The sequence below is a fragment of the Cyprinus carpio genome, chromosome B11 (assembly GCF_018340385.1).
Source record: "Cyprinus carpio isolate SPL01 chromosome B11, ASM1834038v1, whole genome shotgun sequence".
NCBI classification, from domain to species: domain Eukaryota; kingdom Metazoa; phylum Chordata; class Actinopteri; order Cypriniformes; family Cyprinidae; genus Cyprinus; species Cyprinus carpio.
This window is the reverse complement of record NC_056607.1, coordinates 15,518,226-15,536,412: the sequence shown is the minus strand read 5'-3', so window position 1 is coordinate 15,536,412 and position 18,187 is coordinate 15,518,226. Positions and strand designations below refer to the sequence as shown.

The 18,187-nt window shown below is 36.9% G+C and overlaps 3 protein-coding genes across 3 annotated transcripts; all 3 read left to right on the top strand.

The window, feature by feature from the left end:
• Nucleotides 1-710: 710 nt before the first annotated feature.
• On the top strand, nt 711-7,113 carry LOC109098338 (protein shisa-4-like). The gene is made up of 6 exons (XM_042733448.1): nt 711-1,156; nt 2,431-2,608; nt 2,934-3,048; nt 3,123-3,142; nt 3,768-3,970; nt 5,239-7,113. Exons 1-6 carry the CDS (start codon nt 1,099-1,101, stop codon nt 5,277-5,279), a joined length of 615 nt encoding a protein of 204 aa, XP_042589382.1. The 5' UTR covers nt 711-1,098; the 3' UTR covers nt 5,280-7,113.
• Nucleotides 7,114-8,001: 888 nt separating this feature from the next.
• On the top strand, nt 8,002-12,251 carry LOC109098594 (leiomodin-1-like). Its single transcript, XM_042734138.1, has 3 exons — nt 8,002-8,482; nt 9,242-11,005; nt 11,165-12,251. The coding sequence occupies exons 1-3, from the start codon at nt 8,120-8,122 to the stop codon at nt 11,189-11,191; spliced, it is 2,154 nt and encodes a 717-aa protein (XP_042590072.1). The 5' UTR covers nt 8,002-8,119; the 3' UTR covers nt 11,192-12,251.
• Nucleotides 12,252-13,702: 1,451 nt separating this feature from the next.
• On the top strand, nt 13,703-16,729 carry LOC109098339 (mitochondrial import inner membrane translocase subunit Tim17-A-like). Its single transcript, XM_042734137.1, has 6 exons — nt 13,703-13,844; nt 14,436-14,535; nt 14,651-14,714; nt 15,325-15,453; nt 15,610-15,720; nt 15,833-16,729. The coding sequence occupies exons 1-6, from the start codon at nt 13,819-13,821 to the stop codon at nt 15,901-15,903; spliced, it is 501 nt and encodes a 166-aa protein (XP_042590071.1). The 5' UTR covers nt 13,703-13,818; the 3' UTR covers nt 15,904-16,729.
• Nucleotides 16,730-18,187: the final 1,458 nt, after the last annotated feature.

The window sequence follows — 18,187 nt, the reverse complement described above, 5'->3', positions numbered from 1 at the left end:
TTTAAAAAAAAATATTTAAATACTAAATTAAGATTTAGGAAAATATGGACTTCATTATTCAATTATTTACACATTTATTTTAAAATTGTTTAAATTATGAAGTTTACTCATTTAAGTTGTATATATAAAAACTATTTTGATTTTGATTTCAAACAAAATATACTACAATATATAATAATGGACAAAAGTATTGCGACACCCCCTTCTAATGAGCAGGTTTGACTACTTTAGTATAATTTCCATGAGTACAAATCTTAATGTTTAAGCATGTAATGATGTTCTAGGGAAATGTGTGCTTCTAATTTTATAGCAACAGTTTGGACAGGACCCTTTTCTATTCTAACATGACAATGCCTCTGTGTATAAGGCAAGGTTCAAAAAGAAATGATTGATTCAGTCAGTGTGGAAGAACTTGATCTCAGTTGAACACCTCTGGTGTGAGTGTGACTTTAAATGCAGACCTTGAGCCAAAACTCATCACCAAACACCAATGACATGTAGCCTACATATGGGTACAGTTATTTTAGACACTTCCAAACTTGCAACAGAGATGGAAATGCAATTTATATGTTTGGAGTTTGTGTGCAAATTTGCGAACTTGAATACATTTTATTAACTGTAATATAACCCTCAACCTTTCAGAAAAGATACAGTGTATTCTCTACATATAATGTGAATGAGTGTATTTATTATCTCCAGAAATGTGAACTATTCAGAGTGGCAGAGGCGCGCTGCTACAGGAGCCCACGGGTTCCATTTTTCCTCGTGGAATTTAGCGCGTCTGCGGTTCAGCTCCTGAACAATTCCATCATTTGCACTTTTAATTTAGACGCGTTCTACGCGTTGTCCTAGCGAAATGAACGTCCTTTGATTTATTTCATCAATGAGGAGGCTGGTACTGGAGATTTGGCGTGCGGGCGTGTAGCGTCACGGGCGGTGGGTCATTCCACACAGATCGCATGTTGATCACGAAACCGCTTGATCCGGAGCTCCACGATCTGCGAGACGTGGCAGATTATATCATCTTAAGGCCTTTTTTCAAAGGATGCAGATGTAACCGTTTTTGTCTGGTGTAACGAAAATTGTACTGGAAGCAGGATGTCCTTCTACGCCGTCATTATACTGGTCCTTTACATTATTTTCTCTGCTTGGCAGGGTAAGACGATATTGTAGTTTCTTCATAGGCCTCATTGCTGCAAACATACTGTACTAAGAAACATGCTTCTGATTATAATGTGCTATCGTCATCAGTGAGAAAAGTATTATATTACTCAGATGCCATGTAACAGCTCTTATCTAATGCAATTTATATATACGTAGCTGGCATGTAATTAAAATGGCTATAATCCAGAATATGTCATTTCTATAGCAACAGCTCTCAAACCCCTCAGATTTGTAAGTTTGCATGAGGCTGCGGATGTTGTTGTTCTGCATTCTGTCATTCTCCGCAGAGCAGTGACTGAAACCTAGTCCACGAGCTGAGAACTTGAAGCAGGTGGTTAACTGACCTACATTTAAGAGACTGCAACTGAAGATGAAAACAAAGATGCAGTTTCGGCTAAAAACTGTCTTTAGATGTTTTAAGAGGTTATTACTCAAAATAAATATAAGAAATTACTTTCTCAGCGGCACTCCAGTCATTATTTTGGGTTAATTAAGTGAGCACCTACGGATTAATTAAATATCATGAATTAATGATTAATGTACTTTTTTGATTTAATGTGCTCATAGTGCATTAATTGCCCCTCTATCTATTTAGGTTATTGTTAATGTTCAGTATTAACATTTAAATGTGTGTGTGTGTGTGTGTGTGTGTGTGTGTGTGTGTGTGTGTGTGTGTGTCTGTGCATTCAATTTATTATGAAATAACAGATTACAATACGTGTTTTATTTGTTAATGCATATTATATTACTAAATGTTCCCATTCCGCAAATATTATATTACAATTTATGTTGAAACTATTTTTTTTACCAGATTTTTTTTTTTTTTTTTTTTTTTTTTTTTTTTTTTTTTATGTTAATGGTGTTAATTTGTAGGCCAACCTACAATTATTATATTATTTTATAACTGTAATTTCTGAGTTTTATAGGATTTGGAATCAACTTCAGAATCTGATGTCCAATAATTATTAGTATTTTGATGTTAAGGTGAAGTCGTGGCCTAGTGGTTAGAGAGTTTGACTCCTAACCCTAAGGTTGTGGGTTTGAGTCTCGGGCTGGCAATACCATGACTGAGGTGCCCCAACTGCTCCCTGGGTGCTGTAGCATAAATGGCTGCCCACTGCTCTGGGTGTGTGTGTTCACTGCTGTGTGTGTGCACTTTGAATGGGTTAAATGCAGAGCATGAATTCTGGGTATGGGTCACCATATTTGGCTGTATGTCACGTCACTTTCATTTATAACCACCAGTTTTGTTTTATTTTCTTTTAGTGAGTGCAGATGAGGACTGCTTGTGGTACGTGGACAAAAATGGCACCTGGCACAATGGCTTTGACTGCCCGCTCATAACCTTCTGCTGTGGGAACTGTCACCGCCGTTACTGCTGCCTGGATGGCTTCAAGATGATCACCGAGGCGGGACAGAAGCGATGCATGCTTTTCCATCTCAGGTACACTTTTCAAGATTCTAGATTATTGACCACTTAGTGGCCTAGAGAGGCTCATTAACCTCACATAAGACTGCTATATAAATAAAACTAATTTGTTTTTAAAGATAGCTGAGTAAAAGTATGACTGGTATAAAAGAAGTGCTAATCTTAATGGTAAAGGTGCTAATTGCTAGACCAAACAAAAATGTGGTTTATTTTACATTTATTCATTTAGCAGATGCTTTTGTCCAAAGTGATTTTTCTCTGAGTTGCTCCCAGAGAAATCAGATCATTCAGAATTGGTGTTGGATTAAATCAGTGAAGTTTTCTGTCCTGTCTCTCTCAGCCCTTCCACTATAGCTGGCATTGCTTCATCGATCCTGCTCTTTGTGGCTGCTATAGCAACCATGGTCTGTTGCTTCATGTGTTCCTGTTGTTATCTGTACCAGCGCTACCAGAAGGTAAATGCAATTACTTTATTCTCTTCACAGTGCCACCGAAATGCAATTACTTTATGGGTTGTTGTTATTGCAAGATATACAACAATTATATCATGTAAGTACATCCAGTCTTACCTGGATAGGGTTGTTGTTATTGCAAGATATACAACAATTATATCATGTAAGTACATCCAGTCTTACCTGGATATTTACAGTACACTCATATAAAGCTGGATATTATATCAAGCAAAACTGAACTGCTTGATTGTCTGTAAAGTCTGAAAATGAAACTGTTTAATATTACATCAATATACTAAAAGTTGGACATATAAAATGTAAAGTATATTATGGCACACATCTCTATTTGTAAAGTTGAAAAGTCCAACTTTTTCCATATACATACAATGCACTCACATTATATACTATATAGCAAATCACAACTGCTTGATTGTTCATATTATGCAACTATATTATCGCCCAGTTCTAATCTTCTAAATGAGACGAAGTTATGAAGAATTGTAATGTTTTTCTGAAAAGCTGCTTTAAAACAATGTGTATTGTTTAAAGCATTATATAAATAAATTTGACTTGATTTCTTATTTCTCTTTCTAGTATTACAATTGCATTGCTTTTTGTTAGCATACTTATTTATCCACTGGCTTTCTATTGCAATGTTCAAAATGCTTGTTTGCATGAACTTATTCTTACAAAGAATAAAAATCATCACCTACTAACGCGAGTCTCAATTTTTTAGCCCAGCATATCCCAATGGCCAGCTATCCTGTGGAGCACATGTATGATGCTTCTGGTAAACCCATTGGACATCCTGATTATCCTGGATATCCAATGGTGCCACAATATCCAGGTGTCCCCCACCATTATCCTATGATGCCCCAGGGTCCTTATCCTCCCAATCCTCCTGACGCAGGATACAGTCAAGCAGGTATTCAAACGGCCTCTGTCAGAGATCACATACTACACTCTTAAAAACAAAGGTAGCAAAAGGAGGTTTCACAGTAATTCAATAGAAGAGCTTTTTTTTGGTTTCCCAAAGAAGCTTTCAGTGAACTGATCTTAAAAGAATCATTTTTTCTTAGTGTAGGGAACATTTTCATCATCTGAAGATCCCTTTTCCACATTAAAGGATTAGTTAACTTCCAGAATAACAAATTACTGGTAATTTACTCACACCCATGTCATCCAAGTTGAAAAGAAAATAAGGATTCTGAGGAAAACATTCCAGGATTGTTCTCCATATAGTGGACTTCAATGGGACCCAATGGGTTGAAGGTTTAAATTGCAATGTCATTGCAGCTTCAAAAGGGCTCCACACTATCCCAGCCAAATAGTAACGTTTTTATCTAGTGAAACGATTTTCTAAAAAACTATTAAAGTTCATATACATTTTAACCACAAATGCTCATCTTGCACTAGCTCGACTTCATGCATCACGTAGCTATGTTGAAAAGGTCTTGCATGACGTACGCAGAAGTACCGGCCCAGTGTTTACAAAGCAAACGTGCAAAGAAAGTCAAATGCCCTTTACACAAAAGGTACGGTGGTGGCCAACATGATTAGAACACTAGTATTTTCACCAACTAAAAAAAATGGTTTTAAGTCACTTATTTCTATCTTTTTCTGTAGTGTGTCAGTAGGAAATATCAGTTTACATTTCCAAACATTCATTTTGCCATTAATTGTAATAATACAGTGAGATTTTTGTTTGTACGAGGAGTCTGACAACAGCCAGTGCTCCACACAGAGATCTGATCTCACCATCCTCCAGTCTGTCTGGAATGACACGAAGAAACAGAACAAACTGAGACAGACTAAATCCAGAAGAACTGTGGCAGTGTCTCCAAGATGCTTCAATAGACCTATCTGTAAAGCTACCTGAAAAACTATGCACCTAGGGCAAAAGCTGTTTTAAACGCAAAGGATGTTTACACCAAATGTTGACTTAATTTAGTTAATATGTGGGGGTGAGTAAATCATCACGAAATTTTTATTCCAGAAGTGAACTAATCCTTTACAGAACCTTTTGTGCAATGGAACGGTTTCATGGATGTTGTATGTTCTTCATGAAATCATCAATACAAATAAGAACCTGTATTTTTAAGAGTGTGTAGTGGAAATAAAAACACTACGCTTGCATATAATAGCACAGACAATCAAAACAATTTTCTCTTAAGCTGTTATTTTTGTTTTCAGCTCCTCCGCCATATTCCCCTCCCCAGTACCCAGGGCACTGAAAGAGCTGAAGTCCCTCAGCCAGGAGAAGATAACCCATAGAATGGGTGATGAAGGGGGCCCATGCTTGTGTGGAATCCTTTGTATGAGGAACCGTTTAAAAATGATTTATGTTATTTATTTCTTGATTAATTTGTCGAGTGAAGCATGAACTGACCTCAGAACCACCTCACGCGTCCGAGTGTTTTCTTGTTTGATGTACAGCTTTCACGTGTCACTAATCAGCGACTCCTCCCACTTTAATCCAGCAACTCACAGACTCAAAAGACTGCTTTAAATATGCCATTATGTTTTGTCAAACTCTCCAAAATGGATTGTTAAATATGACTTTCCTGCAGAAGAGACTGACTGCCAGTTCTGACTCATCCAGGATGTCGTTTTCCATTCAACCAAATAAGAAGCTTGTGTCATTTGCACTTTATTCTGCAATAGACATGCTTAGCTGTTTCTCCCGCTTTGTTTGTTCAAAATATATTTATTTGACCACTAATTCAAGCATGTGCATCATTAACATCAATTCATGCTGTACGCTTTTCATGTCTTATAGGCAGCTAACATGTGGACATGTTATATAGACAGTTAACATGCAGTATGTAAATAAGAGAGAACTTACATAAGGAAAGAATTTCATTTTTCATAGCATCCAACCAAACTTCATTCTGTGCATTTAAAGGTCGTCAACTCTTGTTAGATCTGGCTTGAGGTTGAGCTGTAATGTTAACGCCCTTTAGATTTGCATGTCTTTAATTGTATCTCATGCTATAGGCCAGTTATCAAGGGAATCACAAAAATGTGTGCATTCGGTTAGCTGTCCGTCTGTGCATTTTTGTTTGTTTCAAAGAGCTTTCAAAGTCATTTGTTGTTTTGTTACCTACAGTGAGACAAGTTTAAACAAAGTCCCTTTAGTTTTCCCTCCAAGTTCTGAAAAAAAGTCTGAATAGTGAGATGTAAACTCAGAATTCAGGGAAAAAAATTCATAATTTCAATGTCACAATAGTGCGGTTATATTTAGCATTGTTTAGCAAAATTTTGCAGGCAATATTTTCAGTATGAACCCACGCATTCAGGAATTACTCATGTGGGCATAAGATTTTCTAATGCCGATTTCACATAGGTTTCATTGGTCATGCAAATTTGCAGTGTTGACCAATGGGTAGAAGTGACTTCTGTTTGAGCTGTGCTTCATACAACACTATTGACAACAGACTATGGACCATTTTTGCCTGCAAATTTTTGCCAGAATTTCACTAATGTGACTGCACATTAAAGCGGGACTTACATTGCCACCATATTGAATTTTCCAATTTTTCCCATTCATAAGCATCAGTGGACCATCCTAAATAAATTTTGAAGTTCATCATAAATGGCAGTTTTCAATGATAAATTAGAATGTAAATTAAAAGAATTAGATTCTCATTAAATTGTTTATCAGCTTAAAATAATTCACCAGTTTCATTTGAGATGCGATTTTTGATTTAAAATGATTTCTGCTACCTCCTCATCTCACATTTGTAAGATTAGTTGTGATGCTTTTTGTCCACAGTTTAAATAACTTGTTAGTTATTTAAATTAATGTATAGTTAACAGTGTTGTTTTTGCTATATACAACATATGCTACTGTATTTGTCACTTTGGAATGTGAAGTACAAATAAGAAAAGGATCTATAAAGAGGAATTTTTACAATGTGGAATATTAACAGGTATTTATAACTTGAGGGAAAAGGCGATTAATAGGCTACTAGTGTTTGAACTTGCACTAATCATCCTATAAGAGAGGTTTAACTGAAGGAGTATTGCATAATTCTCTTTTTACAATAAAAACAGAATTGACTGATTGCATGCTGTCTTCATTAATGCTGTACCTGAAATCAACATTGGCCTTCTGTCATTATTTAATGCCACCTTATTTTTGCCCAGCGTGAATTTGTAATATATCACAAATATTTTTATATACCACAAAAAGACTAGTGTTTTCTGAACAGTTAAAGGGTTACTCCACCGCAAAATGGAAATTTTGTCATTATTCACTTACCCCCATGTCGTTCCAAACCCGTAAAAGCTTCGTTCGTCTTCAGAACACAATTTAAGATATTTTGGATGAAAATTGGAAGGCTTGAGACTGTCCCATAGACTGCCAAATAAATAATCCCATAGACTTTCCTGGAGCTTGACACTGTTATTTATTTGGCAGTCTATGGGACAGTCTTAAGCCTCCCTGTTTTCATCCAAAATATCTTAAATTGTGTTCCAAAGACGAACAAAGCTTTTACAGGTTTCGAACGACATGGGGGTATGTGATTAATGACAAAATTGTCATTTTGGAATGGAGTATCCCTTTAATGATAGCTGGCTATTAAAAAATAAGCTGAATAAGACAAAAAAAAAATTTGTCAGGGTTAATTATACAATGATTTGCGTTAAGACAGTAATATATTGTGGTCTGGCTTGCTTCCTTTAATTTACTAGAATTAAATATATCTCCAAATTTATTACTTATATACCAGGAAGTAACACCAACATATTTCTATAACTTTCTATAACATCACTGGGAAAATATTGTCAGAACTCCAGGAATCCTGATTTCCTTAGTGACCAGGAAGTAACAGTTTGTTTCTGGGATGCTTTTGAGTTTTTGTAAACCATAGCCTTCCCAATTGCCTTTAAAGGACTATGTACCCCCATCTAAATATGGGCATGAGCTCGCGATGGATTTCAAGGAATGTCCGGGCGAGCACCACAAACTTGAGCTGATACTCCATCGTGTCTGGCGCTGCTCCTCGTGTTTCCTTAAAGGCTTCAGTTTGACTCTTCATCCTCCTTCATTTTAAAGTTTAACTTGTTTATGAATAGTTTTTCAAACGGGAAAAATAAGTTAAAATCACCAGAATATCTTCAGCAAATTCTACATCAGTCTGTGTCACTACTGAACGCAACTATGTCCCGGAGGAAAGTGAGGGGACTCACGAAAACCGGGCGACAGGTGAGCGAGGATCCGGACCTCGACAATTTGCTGTCAAACCTGTCGCCCGAAGAAATGGAGGAGCTGCAGAAGGAGGTTTCCGTCGTTCCCGATCCCGATCCGAGTGAAATAATCGTTGTGGACCAAACGGATTTAAAACCAGCCGCGCCAGTTAAAAAGGAATCACAACTGAGCAGCCAGACCGATGACCTCAGATCCCGCTTCCAGAGAAACCTGTCAACAGAGGTAAAATATTCACTACCGAACAAGATCACCTATAAAAATGTTTAAACCAACATGCTTAATACAGCAGAAGTTTGAAAGACATAGCAAAATAAATAAATACAATAAAATAACCTGGCTTCCAGTTTTTATGGTGTTGACATTTTCAATATAGATGTAGCCTATTTGTATCATTTTATGACCCCTTATGTATGTCTTCAGCGAAAGTAAGCTTATTTTATTTACATCTTGCACATTTTACATCTTTCACAAATTACTAACTGTATGGGTAGTCCTATGTAGTTAAATGTTTACTTTTTGAGGCATAATACAACCAGGAGAAATAACCCTAAGCTATATCTAATGGAGACATATCTATCTTTGGATGTTAAAAGACTCTTGAAATGTTGGCCTGGTTGAAGTTCCTTGTTTGATTGCTCCTTTGCTCACTGCCTTTTAAGGATAAGTCTGCCAAGGCTGGAGCTTTCCAGTGCAAAACAGTGTGGCTCACAAATCAAACACTCAGCCACTGTGCAAGTTAACATCGTCACTGTAAAACAACCGACTGTGCATAGTGTAAACATCCAGTGTTCATGCACTACAGATTGTGTTTAACCATCTGTCGAAGCACTGGCTTCATTTGAACATTTAAATGTTGATATGTAGGCTTAAGCTACTGGCATTTCCTCCAGTTGGCTCCTCTAAAACAAAAAAGTATATAACATTTGTTGCATACTGTATGTCATCTTGTTTGTCCATAATTAATTCATGTTTGATCCTCAGGGAGAGCCGAAGAAGGAGAGCCGGAAGCAAGAGTACCTGCGTAAGATGGGCCTGAGCCAAGAGAAGAATACTTCCGCATCTGATAGCAAAGATGGAGGACTTCAAAGGACCCCCTCCACCTCTTCCTTCTCTAAACGTGATGGTAGAATGGAGGACAGGATACACAGAGTCACAGAGGGCAGCAAAGATGACAAATTTGGCCCATCTGCCCTTTCTAGCAAGGAAGAGGAGAGTGAGAAGAAAGTAGAGGTGAAGGATCAAAATGATAAGAGTAAATTCAAAGATAGAAGAGAGATGAGAGAAAGTAGTAGCAGCAAAACCAAAGAATTAATATCCAAGCTTCAGGAGAAGAAGGAGGGTAGTAAAGAGAAAAATATAAAGGAAGACAGTTGGAGAAGGGAATCTGGGGAAAGTAGAGCAAAGGAGATGATTTCGAAGATAAAGGAGAAACAGGAGAAGGAAAGGGAGAGAAGGGAAGAGATCAGGAAGAGAGAGGAAAACAAAACTAGAGGCTATTCGTCCAGGTTAGAGGAAAAACAAAATCAGGTTCTAGAAGATAAAGTAAAAGAAGAGAAGAAGGACAATGAAGAAAACAAAATAAGAAGGTTAAGTGAGAAGGTGAAAGAGAGCCCCTTGTTGGAAGTAAAGGGACTTCCTGAAAAGGGACTTAAAGAGAAAGAACCCGAAAAAGCTGTGAGGAAGACACAAGAATTTAATGAAAAATCAATAATCGATAAGGGAACCGGGGATGTTCAGAAACAAAATGAAATTGTAAACGAAGTTCATGAACCCATTAAGGAAGAGAAAATTGGAAACGGTGTCTCAGACACTATTTCAAAAAGTAAGACAAAAGAGGAGGAAGAGGAGGATGAGTCAGCCAGCATGTTTGATGAAGATCTGGAGAGAGTTCGTCGTAATGATCCAAGCATGACTGACCTCAACGTGAACAATTCTGAGGTCATAAAAACCAAAACACTTATTCAGTTCTCAGAGGCCCTAAAAAACAACACATACATCAAAGTGTTTTCTTTGGCTAACTGCCGAGCCGATGACCATGTGGCTTATGCCATTGCAGTGACCTTGCGCAATAACAAAAGCATCACTAGCATCAATTTGGACTCCAATCTTCTTACTAGCAAAGGCGTTATGTCCTTGATCCATGCCCTCCAATACAACTCCACCCTCACTGAGTTACGCTTCCACAACCAGCGACACATCATCGGAGGGAAGTCTGAGATGGAGATGACCAAAATCTTGAAAGAAAACACAACTCTTCTGAAATTGGGCTACCACTTTGAGTTAGCTGGCCCTCGTATGACCATGACCAATATTCTGAGTCGCAATATGGACCGTCAGCGGCAAAAGCGGCTGCAGGAACAGAAGCAGGCTCAAGCCCAAGGCACTGGGGACAAGAAAGACTCATTAGAAGTTCCAAAACCTGGCTTTGGTAAAAGCTCCCCGAGAGCTTCGCCCAGGCCGTCTCCCATACCTTCGCCCATACCGTCACCTGCCCCATCACCCAAGTTGACGCATAAGAAAAGGGTGAGTGGGCTTGCTGGTGCACCACCACCTCCACCACCACCACCTGGAGGACCACCACCGCCTCCGCCTCCAATGCTAGACGGAGATTTCCTGAAGAACTCCCTGACGCCCGTGTCACAAAGGAAGCTAGACAATAGGAGTGGTGGAAGAGGAGGAGCTCAAAACTCAAGGGACCAACTTCTGGCTTCCATTAGAGGCAGCAATGTCAAACAGCTCAAAAAGGTAGGAAATAATATATATATATATATATATATATATATATATATATATATATATATATATATATATATATATACAATATTGCAAGTTATATTTTTGGAATTATCCTGAAACATTGAGAAATGTTGGTCATTTTAACTCACCATTAATCATTTTTTGCAGGTTGCTTTACCAAAGCTCTTGCAATAATCAACCAATACAGAGAGATAGTTATGGGTGAAGAAAAAGACAGGAAGGAAAGGACAGACATCTCACAGGCCTTGAGAAGATCATTACTCAGAATCTTCCATACAGAGTCTTACTGCTGCCCTATAGTATGGAAGACATGCAAGGACTCAGATATAATCAAATGCACAGCTTCTACCCAGGAGTCTTTGTACAAAATACACTGGACGATAGAAAGAAATTAAAGTGTTGGGCAGTAATGGGTGCTCAGAGTCTTCGGTGACCTATGGAACTGCGGAGTTGATTCCTTGCTTGTCATTTGCACTAAATGAATCATTTCATATGATATATTTACTAGTGTGTGTTTGGAACAGTATGAGTTGATGTTGAGAAGATGTTTGATTCTGCAGTAGAATAGGATCTTCTTACAGTTGAGCTATGTAAGAAACAATAACTGTCTGTATTTTATCCTAGTTATTTTGGGTTTGGGAATCTCTACAGTAAAAGCTCTTGCTAATCAGGGAATAAAGGTGGGATTCTAAACAATCACAAATAAAGGTATAGTTTCCATGGTACTACAGATTTTTTTAATACTTTGTTTGAAAGAGTACAGGATTACAGCATTCAAGAGAAAGTGAGGGATAATCAGATCTATGTGAATATGACTGCCTAAACATACAATATTTATTTTGATCTGAGTTTTCCTTTAACATTGTATGTAATCCATTGAGTATATAAATGTTGATCACTGTCAAGTGTAATTTTTTACCATCCATTTGTAATTTATCAAAAAAACTTAAAAATGTAGCAAGTTTTTACTTTGGGAATGGAAGCAATCTCTGCACAAAAAAAAGGTTAATGTACCTTACATGCTTTGAAAGCAATATATTTTCCATGTTTGTATGAAAGTATCTTCAAGAGTACATCAAGAGAAGGCTACATGCATGTATGAAACATAAATTCACAAATCTTATTTCAGGTTTCAATGTGGGAAATCAAGCTGAGTAATTAAATGTGTGTTATTTAGAAAATAACGTTTGTTCTGGACGAATCTGACAGATAAAGATATGATTGGTCCAACAAACACGCCTGGTCATGTGATTTTACTTTATTTACTTTATATTGTCCGAAAAATATAAGAACCCTCTTCATGTGTGTTTCATCATTTTATTTTATTTCATACCTAAAACTAGTTTTAATTGTAGCTATCACTGGTGTGTTTACATCAAGACAAACTCCTTAAAGGGGTACTCCACCCAAAAATGAAAATTCTGTCATATCTTCTAATATGCTCCATTGATGAAAGAACTAGTTTTGTAATGATGTAAATGATGGCATGAGTAAATGATAACTATTCCATAGTCAAACAGAGTCATATAACCTAAAACAATACTTAGAATTAATCTTTTTTGCTTCCTAGTCATTTTATGAAGACATAAAAACACAGTAAAAGTTTTAGAGTCTAGATCAGAACCATAGATAGAATTAATGATTCTAGTGTTAGTGAATAGCTCTTAACGTGATCACACAGATCCTAATAAAGGGCTGTAGCACGCTTCCAGAGCTACAATGAGTTCCTTGGGCATAGAAAAGCCAGTGATCTAATGCATTGTTGCAAATGCCACGTAATTCTACTTAGCTCATTTGTTCACTAGAATAAAGAATGATACATGAAGGCTATGTAGGACATAGGAACACACTTTTTATCATTAAGACCACTTGTGACGTACTGTAACACTGCAAATTACATCCAACTGGGTCACAGGTTAAACATTTAAAAATCTTTTATTGTAGAATTATACTCTTTACATTTATAGCAGATGCTTATTGCAATGTACAGATTAACTTCATAACTGCTGGATTGCAAAGGACTGTTCATCATTTTCAAAGCCTTTTAAAAGTGAACTTCTCCTTCAGGGTTTGAAAGTTGATTGGAATCGAAGTGAGCTAGTTTATATTTTGATTGCCCCAAACTAACCCTCAACACTGCTGAAATGTCTATATTTGGTCATTTCTCAATGCAGGCTCAGTCTGCATCTCATTCCTTTCCCCTTCCTAATAATGGAAACATCCAACAGCCTGTCAGACTCAGAGCAATGACTTAAAGGCGACATGAAGGAGAGAGAGAGAGATTCTTGAGTTATGTTTTAATGCAGAGCCATCTTCAAATTCATAGTGTTGCTCCATCTCCTCCGGGCCCATCAAAAAAGCTCTACTATAAAGGACAAGCTCAGTTTTATTAGTCACTTGACAACTTCCATTTTAAAATAAAACATGGTAATAGCGAGATCCTTAAGTTTTTCAGGAGTAATTGTAATATATAATCTCTAGACAAAATGAGCAATAGCCAAATTTAAAAGCACAGTTAGCCTAGCCCTACAGCATAGACCTACCACATTTGTTTAATCCCTGGTGAAAACAATGTGTGGGGGGCATCAAAGCCTCTGGACCAGATGGAGTTCAAGCATTTTGGGAGCTCTGCTTAATATTTCACTGTCAATGGTTGCAGTTGGTAGAAAGGCTGCCACTAGAGGGGCCTCTATACAACGATCACAAAGAAAGAGACAGCAAAAGAACACGCGAATGACCTGACGTCACCCGCAGCACCAGCACGTGTTTGGTTACGTCAGCGCGAACAGGAAAAGAACAAAATGGAGGAGTACGCGAGGGAGCCATGGTGAGCCGACAGCTTCACACAACTTAGTGTTTTATACATTTGAAATATTTCCATTTTTGTTGGTATAGCTGTTAAATTACTCTTTATTATTTATGCGGTCTTACTAATTGTCAGACCGTTTGATGCTCGAATGGTCGTGATATGATCGGTTTGATGAACGCGATGTCCTTCAGTGTCAGTCCAGCACATGACCTTGTTCTGCCGGCATCCGCGATCAGTTCATTTTGTTTTTATATTCTGTTTACTAACAATATCGATTGTTTAAATGTTTAAACTATTAAAAACAGAATATATAAAATATATATTAAACATATGGTCAGTGGGATCTGAAGATCAACCGGCCAGGAGTAAGAAGTGAAAGCATAAGCACTAAAGAAATCTTATATATATGTGTGTGTGTGCGCGTGCGTGCGTGCGTGCGTGTGTGTGTGTATATATATATATATATATATATATATATATTATATATATATATATATAATGTGTTTTAAACTGTGTTTACCAGAGTACTTTTTTGCAAGGGATGTTAGTAGAAGAGATGATCTTAATGTACTGTTATCATCCTCATCATCATGTCCTCTGGTTTCTTAGCCCCTGGAGGATAGTGGACGACTGTGGGGGCGCCTTCACCATGGGGGCCATAGGTGGTGGGATCTTTCAGGCCGTCAAAGGCTTTAGAAACTCTCCGTCTGTGAGTGATTCTTCCAGCTGCTGATACAGTGATGCTGTTTTGTTTTAAGTTAACTGCATGTAGTACTTCTTGGCTCCGATATGATGTCATTGCTTTTTGTTTTTCTTCTCTTCAGGGAATGAATCACAGAATGAGGGGTAGCTTGACAGCCATAAGGACCAGAGCTCCACAACTAGGAGGTAACGTAAAGTTCAAAGGTTATCTATCACATGATTGGCACGTGGATGCAGAGTGATACACTCGGGAAAACTGAAAAGTTTGGTGTCAGTAAGATTTTTTTAGTGGTTCTGAAAGCCAAACGGAATTATTTGTACAAAAATACAGTAAAAATAGTAATACTGTGAAATATTATTAATATAATTTTATTTAGATATTTTCAGCAGCCATTAGTTTAGTCTTAGTGTCACATGATCCTTGAGAAATTATACTAATATTCTGATTTGGTGCTTAAAAACATTTCTTCTTATCAATGTTTTAAACAAATCCTCTACTAAATAATATTCAATAAAATATTATACTACCTTAATAAAAAAATAAACATTAAAAAAAAAAAATCAATACACTCAAAAATTCTATTCAATTACATTCATCCCTTAAAAAGAATCTTGCATGACTTTTGAAAAGATTTTTTTTTTACATTGTCTGTATAAAAACACATCTTGGCTTTACCAAAAAATAAATATTTTGAAAAGTCTTTTTTTTTACATTGTCTGTCTGCATCACACATATTGGCTTTACTTTAAAGATATTACAAAATACAAATGTTTGTCAAATGTTCATGATTATTAGGAAGCTTTGCTGTGTGGGGTGGCCTCTTCTCCATGATTGATTGTGGGCTGGTCAAGGTGAGGGGCAAAGAAGACCCCTGGAACTCAATCACAAGTGGAGCCATGACAGGAGCCATTTTAGCAGCAAGAAGTAAGTCAAATCCCAAAGAAATGTGGATAATGTTGTGGTCAAGTGAGTTAGGTTCTAAATCATCCCAGTTTATAAACATTAACAGGTCATTCTTTTTTTTCTATCTTAAAAAAGGATAACCTGTGTTTGTGGTATTAATCTTTCGTCTCATCACAGATGGGCCAGTGGCCATGGTTGGCTCTGCTGCAATGGGAGGTATACTGCTTGCATTAATAGAAGGTGCGGGAATTCTGCTCACGAGGTTCGCCTCAGCACAATTCCCAACTGGTAAGTGTGCAAAGTCATCCTCTGAAACCGAGTAAAACTTTTACAAATGCAGATAAGTCATAAGTAATATTTAAATCAAAACAGAGAAACCAACATCATCTTTTTTCTACAGGCCCACAGTATGCAGAAGAACCTGCTCCCATGCCTGCTTCATCATTCGGAGACTATAGACAGTTCCAGTGAGAAGCCCTTCAAAACTCAAGGCCTTTTCTTATTCCATGAACTCATCCAAGACACTGAAGTTACAGTGTGGACCTCATTCATTAACAGAGCATGCCACCAACCACGAATGACTGTGACAAAAGGAATATGAAGGGGAAACACTATTGTTCCTGTCCTTGCGTTTGTCTTTAGTATGCCTTTTGCTATTCCCAGCTTTGTCATTGGCCTATGGGTCACCCTATTTAAGTCAAAACTCAGTTCTATGTTTTCATCCACATGTTCCCTGTTTTTGTTTTCTGCGATCTCTTATCTTGCTAACACAGCTGGAAATGTTTGCTGAAGCAATAGGTGCACTATTTAAGTCATGCTAGGTTGTTCAAGTTGAGCCCCAATCAATTGGCTATATAAAGTGTTTGTTGCCTGTGTGTGTGAATGTGTTAATACCATTGTGTGTGTGTGTGTGTGTGTGTGTGTGTGCGCGCGCATAAGAGTTTAATACATGCCTGTGCACTGATTGTTTGCCTTAATGTAAACTTTCTCATGGGCCTCAACAAGATCGTATATACTTATTGGACACTGTTCCATGCCAAACCTTCTCTTGCAGAATATATTCCTTCACAGTTTACTTTTTGAAGTTGCTATTTATTTTATAGAAGTAAAACTTCCTTGTTTCAAGATGTTATGCTGTATTGTACTTTAAATATTTCTCTACAGTGAATGTTATGATCACAAATTATGCATCAGGAAAAAAAGGTTTATGAATGGACAGAATTAATAGTCTCTTCTGGTGGATATTTAAGACAAATTAGGGTGAGAAACATCATAAATAAATTATAGTTAGAACTACTATGGCGGTCTCTGTCTGAAAATCATGCGATGTTATTTCCCAGTTGAATATGGTAATTGCTTGTTTCTAGTTATACAGACAGGATTAGCATAATCTCCATTAAAATAAAAAAGGTAGTAATATTGTCCACTAGAGGGAGGGATAGCACAGAAATTGTCAAGTTGAAACAAGAAATAGCCTATATTTAAAGACTGAAAGAAAAATGTGTAACACATCAATTAAATACGTTAGTTGTTATGAGAAATGTAATTCTCATTGAGCTTTTGAGAATACAAAAAAATAAATAAAAACTGAAAAAAGAACATCCCAAATAGACGCAAGTGTAAAAATTCCTACGTTCCTGCAATGTACTGACGTCAGAAAAACATTTTTACATCAAGGACAGCTTGTATATTTTCTTTTTAAACATATTTAAAACAGCATTTGGACTTAGCTATGAACTGTAAATTGTGCGATTATATGGTTCTAGAGAACATTTGATTGGATGAGTCATCAATTTTGGGGAGAATTTTAAATGTTTACGTTTACAAACGTTACACCAGGGGCCTGTTTCATAAAACAAAATTACAAAAAAAAACACATTTATATAAAATTTAGTCACACTTATCATCAGATTATTTTCAAAAAAATAAGTTTGACTAAAAGCCACAAAACTACACTATATTGTTTAAATATACACTATATTGACAAACGTATTGGGACACCGCCTTCTAATAAACAGATGTGACCACTTTAGCAATTTCCATGAGTACAAATCTTAATGTTTAAGCATATAACGATATACCACACTGACTGAATCAATCTTTTTGTTTTTCTTCTTTTTTTTTCCTTTTCGAACCTTGCCTTATACGCAGAGGCATTGTCATGTTAGAATAGAAGGGTCCTGTCCAAACTGTTGCTATAAATTTAAAAACACAAAATTCCCTAGAATTTCATTATCATTAAGATTTGTACTGATAGAAATGACTAAAGTAATCAAACATGTTCATTAGTTAGAAGGGGGTGTCCCAATACGTTTGTCTATATAGTGTACGTGAATCTGTGCTGATTCATTGAACGCACGGCTTTACTAGAATCTATGGCGGATGTCCACTGATATTAAATGAGCAAATATCAATGCTGCTGTTTATTACGCAAGACTAAGCAATCATTTTTGTCCCGACTAGAGGCCTGGCTTTCTTATGCGATGATTAGACACAATCAGGTTTTGCAGACTGACAGTGCACCTAAAAACACCGTTCTAGACGGCGTACATGGGAGCGGACTCACAGTTAAATGAATGGCTGTTGTGGCTCGTAAAAGGCTTTTAATTTGATTAGTTTACTGGTTTGTATGGAAAAAATTGTTTGGAGTTCTGGAATAACCAATGTTTCTCTTTTACTAGGTGAAAAATATGGATTTGGAGTGGTGGGGGTTACTTCTAGAATACTTATTAACATGACTAAGGAAACTATGTTG

Excerpts from the sequence above, each read along its gene's own strand:
- LOC109098338 (XM_042733448.1), top strand. The coding sequence starts at position 1,099 with ATGTCCTTCTACGCCGTCATTATACTGGTCCTTTACATTATTTTCTCT. Across the intron at positions 2,609-2,933 it reads TGCATGCTTTTCCATCTCAG|CCCTTCCACTATAGCTGGCA; the intron begins GTACACTTTTCA and ends TGTCTCTCTCAG. Across the intron at positions 3,049-3,122 it reads TGTACCAGCGCTACCAGAAG|ATATACAACAATTATATCAT; the intron begins GTAAATGCAATT and ends TGTTATTGCAAG.
- LOC109098594 (XM_042734138.1), top strand. The coding sequence starts at position 8,120 with ATGAATAGTTTTTCAAACGGGAAAAATAAGTTAAAATCACCAGAATAT. Across the intron at positions 8,483-9,241 it reads AGAGAAACCTGTCAACAGAG|GGAGAGCCGAAGAAGGAGAG; the intron begins GTAAAATATTCA and ends TTTGATCCTCAG. Across the intron at positions 11,006-11,164 it reads ATGTCAAACAGCTCAAAAAG|GTTGCTTTACCAAAGCTCTT; the intron begins GTAGGAAATAAT and ends CATTTTTTGCAG.
- LOC109098339 (XM_042734137.1), top strand. The coding sequence starts at position 13,819 with ATGGAGGAGTACGCGAGGGAGCCATG. Across the intron at positions 13,845-14,435 it reads GAGTACGCGAGGGAGCCATG|CCCCTGGAGGATAGTGGACG; the intron begins GTGAGCCGACAG and ends CTGGTTTCTTAG. Across the intron at positions 15,721-15,832 it reads CTCAGCACAATTCCCAACTG|GCCCACAGTATGCAGAAGAA; the intron begins GTAAGTGTGCAA and ends TTTTTTCTACAG.